This window comes from Caretta caretta, chromosome 2, assembly GCF_965140235.1.
Source record: "Caretta caretta isolate rCarCar2 chromosome 2, rCarCar1.hap1, whole genome shotgun sequence".
Taxonomy (NCBI): Eukaryota; Metazoa; Chordata; order Testudines; family Cheloniidae; genus Caretta; species Caretta caretta.
The window spans coordinates 178,621,595-178,638,610 of NC_134207.1; the positions used below are offsets into that span (position 1 = coordinate 178,621,595).

At 40.4% G+C, this 17,016-nt stretch overlaps 1 protein-coding gene across 8 annotated transcripts in view; it reads left to right on the plus strand.

The window, feature by feature from the left end:
* The window catches only part of VPS41 (VPS41 subunit of HOPS complex), a 176,571-nt gene that overhangs the window by 14,047 nt on the left and 145,508 nt on the right, over positions 1 to 17,016 (plus strand). For 4 of the 8 annotated variants that reach the window (XM_048839147.2, XM_048839144.2, XM_048839142.2 and 1 more), the window contains 2 exons: positions 15,560 to 15,604; positions 16,031 to 16,138. In XM_048839147.2, the coding sequence (XP_048695104.1) occupies positions 15,560 to 15,604; positions 16,031 to 16,138 (153 nt within the window). The remainder of the gene's footprint in view (positions 1 to 15,559; positions 15,605 to 16,030; positions 16,139 to 17,016) is intronic. The other 4 variants (XM_048839148.2, XM_048839149.2, XM_048839145.2 and 1 more) reach the window with 1 other exon arrangement.

The following is a 17,016-nucleotide window of genomic DNA, read 5'->3' on the forward strand; positions in this document are numbered from 1 at the left end:
TAAGAGTCGTAGTTTGCAGGGCTGGGTGGTGAACCTACAGGTGTTGGAGACCGCTGGTGGTGATAAGAAACCGGATGTTGGAGAAAGTGGGTTGGCGGTGACATGGGGGCACAAGGGAAAGAGTTTTGGGACACGGGCTGCGGGAGGAGCGGGGGGCGGCGGGCATGGATCTGCTCCATCTGGAGTGCTATGAGCACCTGCATCGAGTCCGCTTGGCATTCCATAACGCTTAGGACCTGCTCTGTGGTTTGTTGCTGGTGATCTGCATTCTGCTTGCGGAGCCTCCTTTCAGTCTACCACCCCTCCTGTACTTTTTGATTTTCAGTAAGGGACTGCTGGATGACTTCATGCAGAAGGTCTTCCTTGCTTCTTCGTGGACGCTTCCCGATTCTTCGCAGCCTTTCGGCCATTGATAACAAGGACTGCTGGGATCTCAAGGCTGCATCTGTAAAGCCAAAATGCAACCCTTAACAGAGGCAGCATTGTTCACACTAGACAGAGCAATGATTCGGCTGAACTTAAAGGCAAGCACAGTGCACACAATAGCAGAAAGTGCCCATCCCAAAGCGAGCGCACATAACCCACAAGGGCTCCGAAATAGTAAGTAAGCACAGGGGCAAGGGGGACTGATTGTTTCAGGGCTGTATTGTCCTCTGGGGTTCTGTGCCTTAGGGAGAGCCAACAGCTGCAGGGGGCGGGCTGAACAGTGTCCCCTCATTTTCCAGAGGATGAGTTCATCCTGAAAGATATCTCGCTTCTGAGAGTGACTTGGGAAGCAAGGGGAGGGTCTTCTACTACAATGCAGCTTCCGCACTGGCCCTTATGCCACTTGCTTGTGTGCAGCAGTGGTCCCCCCACCCCTCATGGCACAGTGGTGCGGACATGTTAGCCTGACTGGGACAAGGAGCATAGAGCTCTGCCAAGGAACCTGCGCAAGCGGATTGCCCAGCTTCTGCATGAGACCTTCGATGAGATCACTGAGGCCGATTACCGCGATGTGAGAGAGCACATCAATGCCTTATTCTGCATCTAGGCATGCACGCAGCCCTAACCCTTCTTTCTGCAACCCTCCTCGCCCCAAGAGCCCGCGCCAAAGAACTCCCTTCCCAAAATAAAAGCTGTGTACCAGGCACCTCCTCTGCTGTTTGTTCTTCCGCAAGCACCGTCCGCTCTGACTGGCTACCTTCTGACTGGCTTGAGAACAGCTCCTGGCTGCATGCATCTAAGGATGCTGGGCCATCCTCTGGCTCTGGGCCCCACTCCTCCTCGGCACCCATCACTCCCGCTTTTCTCCTCCTGCCTTGTTGAACGCTGGGCTGCTACAGCCTCTGAAGTGTCCATGGTGCTCTTTGGAGTGGAGGTAGGGTCGCCCCCAAGTATTGCATCCAGCTCTTTGTAGAAATGACAGGTCATGGGGGCAGCACCGGAGTGGCGGTTTGCCTCCCGCGCTTTGTGGTAGGCATTGCGCAGCATCTTCACGTTAACCCCACACTGCAGAGCGTCCTGACCATGGCCCCTTTCTATCATGGCCCTTGATATCTGCCTGTAGGTATCGTAATTCCTACTGCTGGAGCGTAGCTGGGACTGGACAGCTTCCTCCTCCCAAACACTGATGAGGTCCAGCACCTCGCCATTGCTCCATACTGGGGATCACCTAGCACGTGGAGGCATGGTCACCTGGAAAGTTGTGCTGAGAGCACTCCACGCCTGGCTGAGCAAACAGGAAGGGGATTTTCAAAATTCCCAGAGAATTTAAAAGGCGGATCTGATGGTTGATCACCTGAGGGCAAGGCAGTAGAGTTCAAAGTGGCTAGAACAGGGATTGTGGGACACTTCAGGAGGCTGATCAGAGCGCATTAAAAGACGAGGGCGTCCACACTGGCACTGCGGTCTCCAGCCGGGGCGCAGCAAGCGTTATGCTTCTTGTTGAGGTGGATTACCAGGGGTGCTCCAGCCGCGGAGTCCGGGTGCTCTATGTTCCTTGCTGGTGTGGACACCTCAGGAGTTAGGGCGCCCGGGGCTGATTTACTGTGTTCCAACTTGCAAGTGTAGCCAAGGCCTTAGTCTCCTAGATTACGCTGAACTGATCCAAACCTAATTACAAATGTTTCAAGTAAACACAGCATCTGGTAAAAAAGGTTTCCTAACCCTGCTACGTTCCCCACCAAAATATTCCCTAAGCACAGGGCATCAAGCACAGATGGGCTCTTCCACTATTGTTGTCGTTAAAGCGACACCATCAACTTGACAAAAAATGAATTAAAATAGATTCAGATACTACATCAGCCTACATTGCATCTTTGCCATTTCTTGTATTTCAGCTCCTTTTGTCTGACAATTCACTGTGTCCCCTTTGGCAAGCCACTTTGCCTCTCCATGCCTCTCCTATTCCATCTGTAAAAGGGGGTTATATTAGGGTATGTCTACACTACCCATGTTACAGCTCGGCTGCGGCAGCGCTGTGACATGGGCAGTGTGGGCACGTTTTGTCACTGGGGTAGAGCTCTCCTGGCAATAAAGCACTCTCTTTACTGGCACTTTTCAGTACTAAAACTTTCATTGCTCAGATGTGTTTTTTCACACCCCTGAATGACAAAAGTTTTTAGTGCTGAAAGTGGCAGCGTAGACATAGCCTTAGTCTTCCTTTTTTCTCCTCCAGTTCTTTGAGATCTACAAATGAAAAAGTACTGTATATGAACTTCTTTAAAAGTTTTTATATTTTCTTTTTCTCTCTCTTTCTCTCTCTCACACGCTCACTAGCCAGAGAGAGCTCACTTCTTCCTGCATACCTAAAGTGAAACGAGCCATTTAAATAGGGTGCGGAGAAAGGGAAGGTATGCAATAAAAAAACAACTCTGTTAATGAGAAAAAGTATCATGCAAATAATTTATCAATTTGAGTCAGTGGGATGAGCATTGTAAATAATGTATTGACGTTTAAATGGAATCTTTTCATACATTAATTTTAAAAACATGTTTTCAGTGACTAGTGACTAAGATTATAATATGCATCGTTCTAGGATTGACTTCCAAGAAAAATGGGTTACTGGTTTTACTGCTATATTCTTCTAATATCTGCTGTTCTTGTGTGAAAATTAGATACTTCACTTAATGAGCTATTAATATTAAATAGAAGTGCCAGTTCTCCTGTGTGTTTTGGAATATATAAAAGGTAAAAATACTGCCTTGCATGTTACATAAATTAAATGCAATTGAAAAACTACTGTGTCAACAGTGTGTGCAGATGTGGCCTTCCCAAAATACTAATTCATTGATGTGGATGGAGCAACACTGAATTTTATTTTTCGATAATTTCTTAACCAGTTTCACATTTCAGCAAGTTGATAAAAGAAACTTCAAAAATGACTGTTCCCAAAATTGCACTGTAGGGTATTCATATGCAGTTGATCACAAAATGGCAACAGTTAGTGCCCAAGTAGTGTTCATAGGGGAAACAAATGGTTCTGTTGAAATTCCTTACTCAGCAAAGGGAAATACAAGTGGAAAGGTGTAGTTTCATTCAGATTTGAATTGTCTTAGGCTTTTCCTTCCCTATTGGAACTTGTCTGGGATATGAAAAATACAACAAGCCATTTTATGTCACTCTTATGTAATTAAAGGTAACTAGGATTATTGTGTGCAGTTGAAGTGGTTTTATAATTCCCACTGGCTTGGTGTACACAAAACTTCAAGTGAGAAAAAAAAAATAGCTGAAGTGAAACCAAATACTATTGTGGACTATATTTTTTTTACATGTCACTTATGAGGATTGTTCATGTGCAGTATGTCTTCTGTACTTCTGCTTCACAACTTGGTTTATGTCCAGAGTTGTTGGGGTGAATCTGGAATTGGTGTTCCACACATATTGTGAGACTTTCTTTATATCATGGCAGTCCTGAAAAGAAATAAAATGCTGTGTGCTTTTTCCTTTCATCTGTGTATTACTTCATCCTTGGAATGCAACCATCTTAATATTTATTCGTGGGCAGCCATATCATTGTAATTCCTTGCTTTAGTATACCTACATTTTCCCAAAGAAGCCAAAGGATTTAAATAAATCCTCATCAGATCCATAAGAAGAAAAGATTTCGCACACCAATTTTCCTGACAGCCTGATCCATATTTGCCAAAGATTAGCATGTTGTTGGTGATTTGGCTTATGAAGAACCATACTGGGGTTGCACAGGAGGTGATTCACTTCATTTCCTTACTCAGAAAAGCAGTGTATTTTCACCATAAAACTGTAGAGGTCAATATTTTTGGCAGCATAAAATACAAGGGTGACTTCATGGGTTGGTAACCTCAATCTGAGCACCTCCATTCCATTGTATAGCAGTAGCCATATTAATACAAAATTATTCTTCTACAGGTTAGAAGCTTGCAAGGGTTTTTAATATTTATTTCAAATCCATTTTTAACCAGCTTAGTCCACATGGGGAAAAAAGGTACTATGTTGTCAGCCCTGGAGACAGGGAGAGAAAGTTATCCTTTCTTTGCCTGTGGAGTAGGTATAACTGGGGCAGTAGCATACATTTCTTCACACTGTCTTGCCAGTGGTTCTCAACACTTGCCTACAGAATCCCTTCCGCTGTTAAGAGGAGGCGTAATCTTCAGGGGCACTCATTCCTTTGTATCTTTGCTGAAGCTGCCATCGAGGTTGTTAGTTGTGGTGGAGTTCTTCTGTGACGTGGCCATCTGTCAGCTAGGAACTGGCTTAATACCACAAATTCATTTTGGTAACCAACAGCCATCCGATGGAAATAACTTTTTGCCAGTATCAGCCTGATCTGAATTTGAACTGACGATTCAGATGAAAGTCTCTGTATGCTATTACTAATCCCTTAACTCTCCCAGTCATTCCTTCCCTGATTTTTTAAAATTTTCTAATCATGACAGTTTGATTTTTCGTCTCTCCTCCCCCACGTCTGACCAAAAGCAATTATTTCTTTCTTTGAAATAGGTTTACCAGTGTGAATGGGTTTTGCATAGTCTCATATCAGTGTTACTCCCCAGTATATCTGCAGGCTGGTCCCCCACTACCTCTCAACATTTTACCTTCAACTTGATGAGCAATAGAATAGCTTACTTTAGAGCTTATTCCAGTTTGTTGCTTGGCTGTCCAGCAAATTAGGGTTCTGAACATGAAAGGCCACCAAATGTCTATTTTTCCTGTCTAAAATTCTTTTATTTATGTACATCATAGCAATATTTCTCTGACTGAATTGAGAAAAATTGACAAATCATTATCCTAATCCTGACAACACAGCTTCACCCTTCATAAGCAGAGAAAGCCCCTCGGTCTTTTGGACAGGAACAAAAAGTCTGAAGCTTTATCCTAACACAGGACAGGTGATTAAAAGGGTGATACGTAGTGATTTAGCTAGCAAGCATACATCTTGAGAAGCTGGAAATCATACCTCCAGCATGAAGTGTCCATGTACCCTGAGTTGCAAAGAACCTCAAAACCATGTTGCACATCCCAGTACTGTTTTTGAGGCGATCACTTATCATTGCAACATGTTAGTGCAACAAAATGCTTTATACCTAGCAATTAATTTCCAGATCCCTTTACAAACACTAATCTTTGCATATTGATGCCACATCACTATATAACTGTGTGTGGCATCCTCACCTCTGGTCAGTTTTGTTCAATTTTTGAATTCAGTAGCCAAACTGTCAATTATTATAGGGGAACAGGTGCAATACCCTCACCCACATCATCTGATTCCTTACCTAGAGGAGTAAAAATGCTATCGTAAGAACATAAGAACGGCCATACTGGGTCAGGCCAAAGGTTCATCTAGCCCGGTATCCTGTTTTCCGACAGTGCCTAATGCTAGGTGCCCCAGAGGCAATGAACAGGTAATCAAGTGATCTATTCCCTGTCTCTCATTCCCAGCTTTTGGCAAACAGAGGCTAGGGACACCATCTCTGCTCATCCTGGCTAATAGCCATGAACTTACCCTCCATGAACTTATCTAGTTCTTTTTTGAACCCTATTATAGTCTTGGCCTTCACAACATCCTCTGGCAAAGAATTCCACAGGTTGACTGTGTTAGTGTTGTGTGAAGAAATACCAGGGGTGAAAGTGCGGTACCGGCCCATATGCACCCCAGGATTTGGCTTATGAAGAACCATACTGGGGTTGCACAGGAGGTGATTCACTTCATTTCCTTACTCAGAAAAGCAGTGTATTTTCACCATAAAACTGTAGAGGTCAGAAGGGACCATTATGATCATCTAGTCTGACCTCCTGCACAATGCAGGCCACAGAATCTTACCCACCTACTCATGAAATAAACCTCTCACCTATATCTGAGCTATTGAAGTCCTCAAATCATGGTTTAAAGACTTCAAGGTGCAGCGAATCCTCCAGCAAGTCACCTGTGCCCCATGCTACAGAGGAAGGCGAAAAACCCCCAGGGCCTCTTCCAATCTCCCCTGGAAGAAAATTCCTTCCCGACTCCAAATATGGCGATCAGCTGAACCCTGAGCATGTGGGCAAGATTCACCAGCTGGATACCCAGGAAAGAATTCTATGTAGTAACTCAGATCCCACCCCATCTAACATCCCATAAACTTACCGAGTTTAATCTTGAAGCCAGATAGGTCTTTTGTCCCCACTGCTTCCCTTGGAAGGCTGTTCCAGAACTTCACTCCTCTGATTGTTAGAAACCTTCGTCTAATTTCAAGTCTAAACTTCCCAATGACCAGTTTATATCCATTTGTTCTTGTGTCCACATTGGTACTGAGCTTAAATAATTCCTCTCCCTCTCCCGTATTTATCCCTCTGATATATTTATCGAGAGCAATCATATCTCCCCTCAGCTTTCTTTTGGTTAGGCTAAACAAGCCAAGCTCCTTGAGTCTCCTTTCATAAAGATAGGTTTTCCATTCCTCGGATCATCCTAGTAGCCCTTCTTTATACCTGTTCCAGTTTGAATTCGTCCTTCTTAAACATGGGAGACCAGAACTGCACAGAGTATTCCAGGTGAGGTCTCACCAGTGCCTTGTATAACGGTACTAACACCTCCTTATCTCTACTGGAAATACCTCACCTGATGCATCCCAAGACCGCATTAGCTTTTTTCACAGCCATATCACGTTGGCGGCTCATAGTTGTCCTGTGGTCAACCAATACTCCAAGGTCCTTCTCCTCCTCCGTTACTTCTAATTGATGCGTCCCCAGCTTATAACTAAAATTCTTGTTATTAATCCCTAAATGCATGACCATACACTTCTCACTATTAAATTTCATCCTATTACTATTACTCCAGTTTACAAGGTCATCCAGATCCTCCTGTATGATATCCTGGTCCTTCTCAAAACTGGCAATACCTCCCAGCTTTGTATCATCTGCAAACTTTATTAGCACACTCCCACTTTTTGTGCCGAGGTCAGTAATAAAAAGATTGGTCCCAAAACTGATCCCTGAGGAACTCCACTGGTAACCTCTCTCCAGCCTGACAGTTCACCTTTCAGTATGACCAATTGTAGTTTCCCCTTTAACCAATTCCTTATCCACCTTTCAGTTTTCATATTGATCCCCATCTTTTCCAGTTTAACTAATAATTCCCCATGTGGCACCGTATCAAATGCCTTACTGAAATCTAAGTAAATTAGGTCTACTGCGTTTCCTTTGTCTAAAAAATCTGTTACTTCCTCAAAGAAGGAGATCAGGTTGGTTTGGCACAATCTACCTTTTGTAAAACCATGTTGTATTTTGTCCCATTTACCATTGACCTCAATGTCTTTAGCTACTTTCTCCTTCAAAATTTTTTCCAAGACCTTGCATACTACGGATGTCAAAATAACAGGCCTGTAGTTACCCGTATCACTTTTTTTTCCTTCCTTAAAAATAGGAACTATGTTAGCAATTCTCCAGTCATACGGTACAACCCCTGAGTTTACAGATTCATTAAAAATTCTTGCTAATGGGCTTGCAATTTCATGTGCCAATTGCTTTAATATTCTTGGATGAAGATTACCTGGGCCCCCCGATTTAGTCTCATTAAGCTGTTCGAATTTTGATTCTACCTCAGTTATGGTAATATCTACCTCCATATCCTCATTCCCATTTGTCATGCTACCGTTATTCCTAAGAGCCTCATTAAAGACTGAGGCAAAGTATTTGTTTAGTTAGGGGGCCATGCCTAGGTTATCCTTAACCTCCACTCCATCCTCAGTGTTTAGCAGTCCCGCTTCTTCTTTCTTTGTTTTCTTCTTACTTATATGGCTATAGAACCTTTTACTATTGGTTTTAATTCCCTTTGCAAGGTCCAACTCTTCTTGACTTTTAGCTTTTCTCACTTTGTCCCTACATGTTCTGAGCTCAGTAAGGTAGCTTTCCTTGCTGATCCCTCCCTTCTTCCACTCCCTGTATGCTTTCTGCTTTTTCTTAATCAGCTCTCTGAGATGCTTGCTCATCCAGCGTCGTCTACAACTCCTGCCTATGAATTTTTTCCCCTTTTTTGGGATGCAGGCCTCCGATAGCTTCTGCAGCTTTCACTTGAAGTAATCCCAGGCCTCCTCTGCCTTTAGATCCATAAATTCTTCAGTCCAATACACTTCCCTAACTAATTTCCTTAATTTTTGAAAGTCAGCCCTTTTGAAATCAAAAACCCTAGTCGCAGATTTATTTTTGTTTATCCTTCCATTCAGTTTGAATTGAATTAGCTCATGATCACTTGAACCAAGGTTGTCCCCTACAACCATTTCTCCTATGAGGTCCTCACTACTCATCAAAACCAAATCTAAAATGGCATCCCCTCTTGTTGGTTCAGCAACTACTTGATGAAGGAATCCATCAGCTATTGCATCTAGGAAAATCTGAGCCCTATTATTATTACTCGCGCTTGTCCTCCAGGCTATATTTGGGAAGTTAAAGTCTCCCATGATCACGCAGTTTCCATTCGTATTTACTTCATTAAAAACATTAAAGAGGGCTCTATCCATATCCAAATTAGATCCTGGTGGTCTACAGCACACCCGATAGATACCCATATGTAGTGGTGACGTGCACAATCCTTTGTCCAGCTCTGAGTTTGCTGCCACATTTTGTGGTGGCCTGGAGTCCTTTCAGTTTTCACGGTAAAAAACTGTTTTGCAGGCCTATCCCGCCTAGGCTAACGCTGTGCCATTAATACTGTTGGCAGAGCTGGTATCTGAATTCCTGTGAATGTTGCTCTTAGAAGTGGTACATGTGATTATAAGACCCTACTCCTTCCAAATCAGCTGTGGGAATTTTTTCAAAGACCCACGCAAACCTACTCAATGCTTTCCCTAGAAGCGAGCATACAGAAATTATTTATACATTTGTGACTACTCAAATTAATATGCCTGATATGGGACCTTGAGCTGACCAAAAAGTAAGGTATTGCCTAGATAACTGAATTCTGCTAGATATGTTTAGCTGAACATTGTACTTCCATATAGAGAGGAAGGCAAGTAATTCTCCTTGGATACTGTGTAAAAGTACAGAAGTCTTGTAATCTTTTGTAATCTGTTGAAGAATTCTTGTGACAAATAAAGCTCCTGTGAGCCAGCTCACAAAGGGTATGTTTTATGCACTCTGCATAACCATAAGAAGCTCTTTGAACCTTTGTTCTAGACTGAGAAGAAGTGGGGAGAATAATTGGAGGTGGTAATTCTCCGTTGACTTCACTTAGAATCTTTGTGCAGCGCCGAAACTAGTATTGCCAGAAGTGTAGCACAAATCCTGTCAATAAAACACCCAGCTAGCTCAAATTTCTTTTCTCTGTGGTACAGTGATCACTATTTTAAAAGTCCAAAACTTGTCTACGGATGTCTTTATTCCTCGATATTGTCCTCTTTTTGGTTTTAGTAGGATTGCAGTGCCTAACTCTTCCTTCATATTCTTTAAGCATTAATTAATCAAATGTTCTGTATGAAATCATCTTTTGGTTGACTCCTATTTAGCTTGAAACGTGGCATTTTACTGAAGTTTCTCATTCATGTTGTGAAATCGGAAGTTATCTGAAAGATAGTCTGGTGAGAGTTGGCGGTGAGAAATTACTTTTTCCTTGTCGGGGATGCCCTGCTAAAAAGTGTGTGTCACAGCAAAGCCTTTTAGCAAGTAATTTTAAGCATGTGCATTGTCACATTATAATGACAGGTTTCAGAGTAACAGCCGTGTTAGTCTGTATTCGCAAAAAGAAAAGGAGTACTTGTGGCACCTTAGAGACTAACCAATTTATTTGAGCATAAGTTTTCGTGAGCTACAGCTCACTTCATCGGATGCATACTGTGGAAAGTGTAGAAGATCTCTTTATATACACACAAAGCATGAAAAAATACCTCCTCCCACCCCACTCTCCTGCTGGTAATAGCTTATCTAAAGTGATCACTCTCCTTACAATGTGTATGATAATCAAGGTGGGCCATTTCCAGCACAAATCCAGGGTTTAACAAGAACGTCAGAGGAGGGGGGGCAGGAAAAAACAAGGGGAAATAGGTTACCTTGCATAATGACTTAGCCACTCCCAGTCTCTCTTCAAGCCTAAGTTAATTGTATCAAATTTGCAAATGAATTCCAATTCAACAGTTTCTCGCTGGAGTCTGGATTTGAAGTTTTTTTTGTTGTAATATCACAACTTTCATGTCTGTTTCTTCACTTCCGCAGGTGGGTATTGTAGTTGTAAGAATGCTTGATAGAGATCTTATAGGTGTTTGCCTCTGTCTGAGGGGTTGGAGCAAATGCGGTTGTATCCACTTCCTGGACACTACAGTGCTAATAAACGATGGTCACATAAACACAACCCTATACCAGAAACCTACTGACCGCTATTCCTACCTACATGCCTCCAGCTTTCATCCTGACTATACCACACGATCCATCATCTACAGCCAAGCTCTGCGATACAACCGCATTTGCTCCAACCCCTCAGACAGAGACAAACACCTACAAGATCTCTATCAAGCATTCTTACAACTACACTACCCACCTGCGGAAGTGAAGAAACAGATTGATAGAGCCAGAAGAGTTCCCAGAAGTCTCCTACTACAGGACAGGCCTAACAAAGAAAATAACAGAACGCCACTAGCCGTCACCTTCAGCCCCCAACTAAAACCCCTCCAACGCATTATTAAGGATCTACAACCTATCCTGAAGGATGACCCAACACTCTCTCAAATCTTGGGAGACAGGCCAGTCCTTGCCTACAGACAGCCCCCCAACCTGAAGCAAATACTCACCAGCAACCACATACCACACAACAGAACCACTAACCCAGGAACCTATCCTTGCAACAAAGCCCGTTGCCAAGTGTGCCCACATATCTATTCAGGGGACACCATAACAGGGCCTAATAACATCAGCCACACTATCAGAGGCTTGTTCACCTGCACATCTACCAATGTGATCTATGCTATCATGTGCCAGCAATGCCCTTCTGCCGTGTACATTGGTCAAACTGGACAGTCTCTACGTAAAAGAATAAATGGACACAAATCAGACGTCAAGAATTATAACATTCAAAAACCAGTCGGAGAACACTTCAATCTCTCTGGTCACGCGATTACAGACATGAAAGTTGTGATGATATAACAAAAAAACTTCAAATCCAGACTCCAGCGAGAAACTGTTGAATTGGAATTCATTTGCAAATTTGATACAATTAACTTAGGCTTGAATAGAGACTGGGAGTGGCTAAGTTATTATGCAAGGTAACCTATTTCCCCTTGTTTTTTCCAACCCCCTCCCCCCCGACGTTCTTGTTTAAACCCTGGATTTGTGCTGGAAATGGCCCACCTTGATTATCATACACATTGTAAGGAGAGTGATCACTTTAGATAAGCTATTACCAGCAGGAGAGTGGGGTGGGAGGAGGTATTTTTTCATGCTTTGTGTGTATATAAAAAGATCTTCTATACTTTCCACAGTATGCATCCGATGAAGTGAGCTGTAGCTGACGAAAGCTTATGCTCAAATAAATTGGTTAGTCTCTAAGGTGCCACAAGTGTCTTGTCACATTATAGTCACTTCAGTGAGATGAGTTGTGTGCTTAGTTATGCATGTGTTTAAATCCATTCGGATCAAGGCCTAGAACTGTAGGGGCCACTGTATTAGTTGGGATCCATTAGGCGCTATGCAACAAAGAGAAGGGTGTTGATTAAGTTTATTTCCGTGAAAGGCTTTATTTGCAACATGTAGGTAGGCTTTGAAACTCATAATGACAAATCATGCAGGAAGGATGGGAACTTCATTGTCAATGTCCAATACACAATTAGGGTATCCATAACCAGTAGAGCATATAGTCCATGTGACACACTATCCTGTGGGCAAACCCTATGCTGCAGGAATGAATATTCACTAATGTAGTAACTCAACAAACTGCCCACAGATTCTCTCTTGAGATCATCTTTGTAAGGACCTTATGTCAGTTTTCACTGAATATTGGGTTCTATTGCAGTCCTTCTTGTAGGCAAAGCTGGGAAAGACTGATTCAGAGTATCTCAAGAGAGTTAGGTAATGAATCTAGTATTGAGAAATCTGAGTGATGTCTTCCTTTAACTAAACTGGCCTTTTAAAGACTTACTGACACCTTTTTAGCTTGCTGTAGTTTGATATAGTTTGGCTTGTGAAGAGTTGGTCGTCCACTATATACAGACAGATTTGAAGAATGGAAAGAGGGGCATCTTCCCATTTCACTTAAGGAGCTCCATATTAACAAAGGATACAGCTCTAAAGAGAAGTTCTCTTTTGGTCTTATTAGTTAATTGTGTTTGTTTCGTGTATGGCTTTCAGTAGGAAATATTCAAAGATAACTGGAAAAGATCTTTATAGCATATACTGGGTGTTTTCATTCTCAGAATTAGAAAATCTAAGGGAAATGGAACAGCGGAAAAACCAATGGAAAATAATTTTTAAAATGGTGTTCCCTGTGGTTTACAAATTGGTAATTAGTTAAGCTGTAGCATGGCTGTTCCAGCTTTTTTTGTTTTACTTAACCAAGATTTCAATATCTCATTTGCAGAGCGCTTCAACATTTTTCTTCTACCAGTACATTTTTTTTTTACCTTCTAACTTTGGGTATTTTCAAGTGCTGTTTGAATAATACTAAACAAATGTATTTGACAAAAATTTCAAAACTCTGACGTAAGTGTTACGAAGTATTAGTTCTCTGGGTAACAAAAATGTGAAAAACATGTTAAGCTACAGTACAAGTAACCATGATATGATATAAAATTTATTTGCAAATGTTTGAGAGTCCTAGGATGGTTTAAAGGACTTGTCTTCTAATTAAAAGTGCCATACACTTAGTAAAAATCCATGTTAGTTGAGAAATTGATTTTTTTTTTTTTGGAAAGCTGAGTTTTCTTGTATGGGGTAAATGTCACTCTGTTCATATCTTAGCTTTGCTGCAAGTCAGGACTTGTACTATTCCACCAGGTTGTCATAGAAACGCAGCTAACTGTCATCTCAACTCAGGCTGCTGATGGTTTTATTTGTAGGTTTGCAGGATTATTAAAATTTAACAAAAAATATTGATTTGCTTTTTATTAATGCTGGCTTGTGTTTACCTTAGAAGTTCAGGCTGCATAAAAGCTTTTCCTGATAAGAAAATATTTGTAAGATGTTAAGCTCAAGTACATTAAATGTGTTTGACATTTTCTCTCTCATTTAGAACGTGATAGTCTGTGGCAATAGAGTAAACTTGTATTTTTTTTTTTTACAAATCATTTTTCATTTCCTTTTTTTACAGTGAGGCAGAAATTTTTCAAATTCACCTTTCCCCTGACTTTTACTTTACATAAAAGATACCTGTCAGGAAAGCATGAAGTGGGCACATCATTGTGGCAATATTTGAAGTTTTCATTTTATATACATTTTCGTGAAGCCTGGCAGAATGCTTCAGTGCACTGAGTTTTGAAAGAATATATATTTTTATTATGCATGTGTGGGAGAAATTATTTAGTTTTCACTCCTAAATAAGACAGGCAAAACTTATTTACAGTAACACTCTCTAATGGCCCGTGGATGAATGCTTTTATGCAAAATACTTGAGAGACTGGAATTAACTTTTCACATTGGTGTCCAGACTTCAGCAACATGTGGAATCTTATTACAAAAGCTATTTGCCTAGAATTGAATTTTTACTTCACATATTTATGTCAGGATGCACAGATCACTGATGCATTTCAAGTGTAGTCTTTGTAATGATGTAAGAAATACAGTAATGTATTAATTGTTGTAAAATATATAAATAAAAAGTACTACTTTTTTTCTTGCTTTTTACAATTTTCATCTGTTAAGGATTTGGAAGCACAGGTAACTTAGCTGACTCTTATATACAGCTCTCTAATTTGACATTGTCATTCTGACTGGTAACAACTTTGTTCAGTGTTGGATTTACTGAATAAAATTTTCTTGCTGGACATTTTGACATTTCACTTCAGACAATTATGTCATGGCTGTTGACATCCCTATATTAATTCCTTTTGTATTCAGCCATAAAACTCTCTAACAAATTTTAAAAGAACCTTTTATTCTAGCATGTATACAGTAAGTTGGTGGTATGAAATATTGAATTTCTACCAGAGTTTCATATTTTTATTGTGTTTTCTGGAAGAGAACATATATCATGATAACGTGTGAGATAATAGTTTAAACAGTCTCAGTAGTTTAGTATATTAAGTAATCATATTGGCTTTTAATATAGCAAAAGACTAGTTTGTTTTTACTTGAAGAAAGGCTTAAATAAAATTGTTGGTTTTTTGTTTCTCCACTGGGAGTTAGCCTTTATACTCATTAGACAGGAAAAAAGAGCACATCTATAGCGCCTTTTGTCTCAGGCTCTCATTATGCTTTATGAATATTAATTGAACCTCCTACACCCCTTTTTGAAGTCAATATTAGAATCATTTCATCCATCAGTGGGGTGGAACACCGGAGCTGTTTTAACAGTGCACAGCAATGATACACATCAATTTTAGGACAGAAAGTGAAAAAGAATACTATATCCAATATGTATACGCTAAATACTTACTTTTGATAGTGGTGTTCTCATTCTAATTGAGAATGGGGGGTGTCGTAGATATATTACTTCATAGCGAGGATGCTTTGGAACATATAGTATCAAATGAAGCTATTAAACTATAAAATGTATCCATCTGAAATATATATAAAACTGCAGTGTAGCATTTTGGTATAAATAAACACCCGAATACTGTATTGCACCTTGAGCATTCATTTATAGCAGGAACACAAATAGATTGACTGTTTGTTTTGATCAGCTAGCTTTCTCTCTCTCTCTCTCATCTACGTATATCTATGTGTCAGTTTTATGTGCCTTTCCTCAGTCCTGAATGGTGATTGGATGACGACATAGTTTGTTTAAAGGGTAACAACAGGGTAGGTTTGAGGTCCTAGAAATGTGCTAGATCACAGTTTACCAATGTGAAAGTTACTATGTCCAGGTCTGTTTCTCAAACAGTTTTGCAGCAACATTTCTACTTTTTGTTTGTTTGAACATGAACCCCATTGACATGTCTTATACAGGTAATACATTCCTAGTAGATATTTTTATTTTTATTTACAGCGTTTTGTGTCTGTCCTTCCTACTGAGGTGCAGCATCTTGTAAAGGTCTTCAAGTTTCTTGTAATGTGCATGCTTCAACTCGGAGCTAAAAGTGGCTACAGCTGCATATTTTATTTTTATCAACTTTGCCATATCCATACTTTTTTTTTTCTTAATTGGGAATGAGTAACTTTATTTAACAAAGTACCCATGTACATTTTCCCTGCTTGTTATAAATCAACTAAGTGCCTCTTACAGTTAAGCTGTATCAATTTATTTATTTACAGTACTGTATTTAGCTGCACCCAGAACTCTGGTACCAATAATTGGAATGTTACATATAGTGGCTGTTGTTGAGAGATCATAGAGAACCATCTATGGCTGTTGCTGTGTGATAGTATTTGGAGATCTCTAAGTATTTGGTATTTTAAATTAAACTTAAAAAAACCTCTTTCTTTTCCCTCCCTCTTCCCCAAACTCGTAATAACATAGGAAGATGAGAGTGAAGAAGAACCCAAGCTGAAGTATGAAAGGCTTTCTAATGGAGTGACTGAAATTCTCCAAAAGGATGCAGCCAGTTGCATGACCGTGCATGAAAAGGTACTTTTTTCTTTTTTCTGGGTGGGGATATGAAGTAACTGTTTGCTTGTTTTTAAAATATCTGTCTGTTTATATGTTATCTCTCTCAAAAAAGTTAGAGATTTATGTTAAGGAACTGACAAATCTGAAGATCGTCTCAGCTAAGTACAGTGCAAGCAACTGTAATATGAGTTGACTTAATAGAGTAACCTCTTGTCGGACAGTGTTTCTCTCTCTCTCAGGTGGTAAGAGGTAAGAATTCCGTATTTTGTAAGGTGGAATGTTTATATGAGTTACTGTGAGATTTAGTTCTAATTAAAAACTGTATCATAGGCTAGGATCAAGATGCAGTCCCAAACATACTTTATCAAGTAAAGAACTCAGCACCTTTTGAATCATTCCAAACAAACTCAATCCTGCCAGGGGCTGATTTAGTTGGAGAGGGAATTCATCTGTGGAAGACAACTGAGGTTTTATTAATAAAACAGGAAAGTAATTAAAATACATTTATTCCTGATCCTTTACAAGTAGCCTAGGCTCAGTAAACTCAGACCAGGGGGTGGGACTCAAAACCTGTACTAATAACATTAGTCTAAAAGACGCAGGAGCAAAAGAACACTGAAGGTAGAGGGGCTTGCACTGATGGGAATAAAAGTACAGGTTTGTGAGATGAAGATGGAGTGGCAACTTCAGCTATGATTTTTGTAACTATGTGTCTGTTCATCAACTAAACAGTTTTTTTCTTTTTCTGAATTTACTTGTTTTTAATATTAAAATATTAAAGACCAGGTGCTGTACATTTGAAAGTGTATGACTTTAATGACTCCTATCAAAAAGGTGTTGTAATATATTACAAAATGTAATATATACAGTTGTATTTTTTTAATTTATAATTTTCT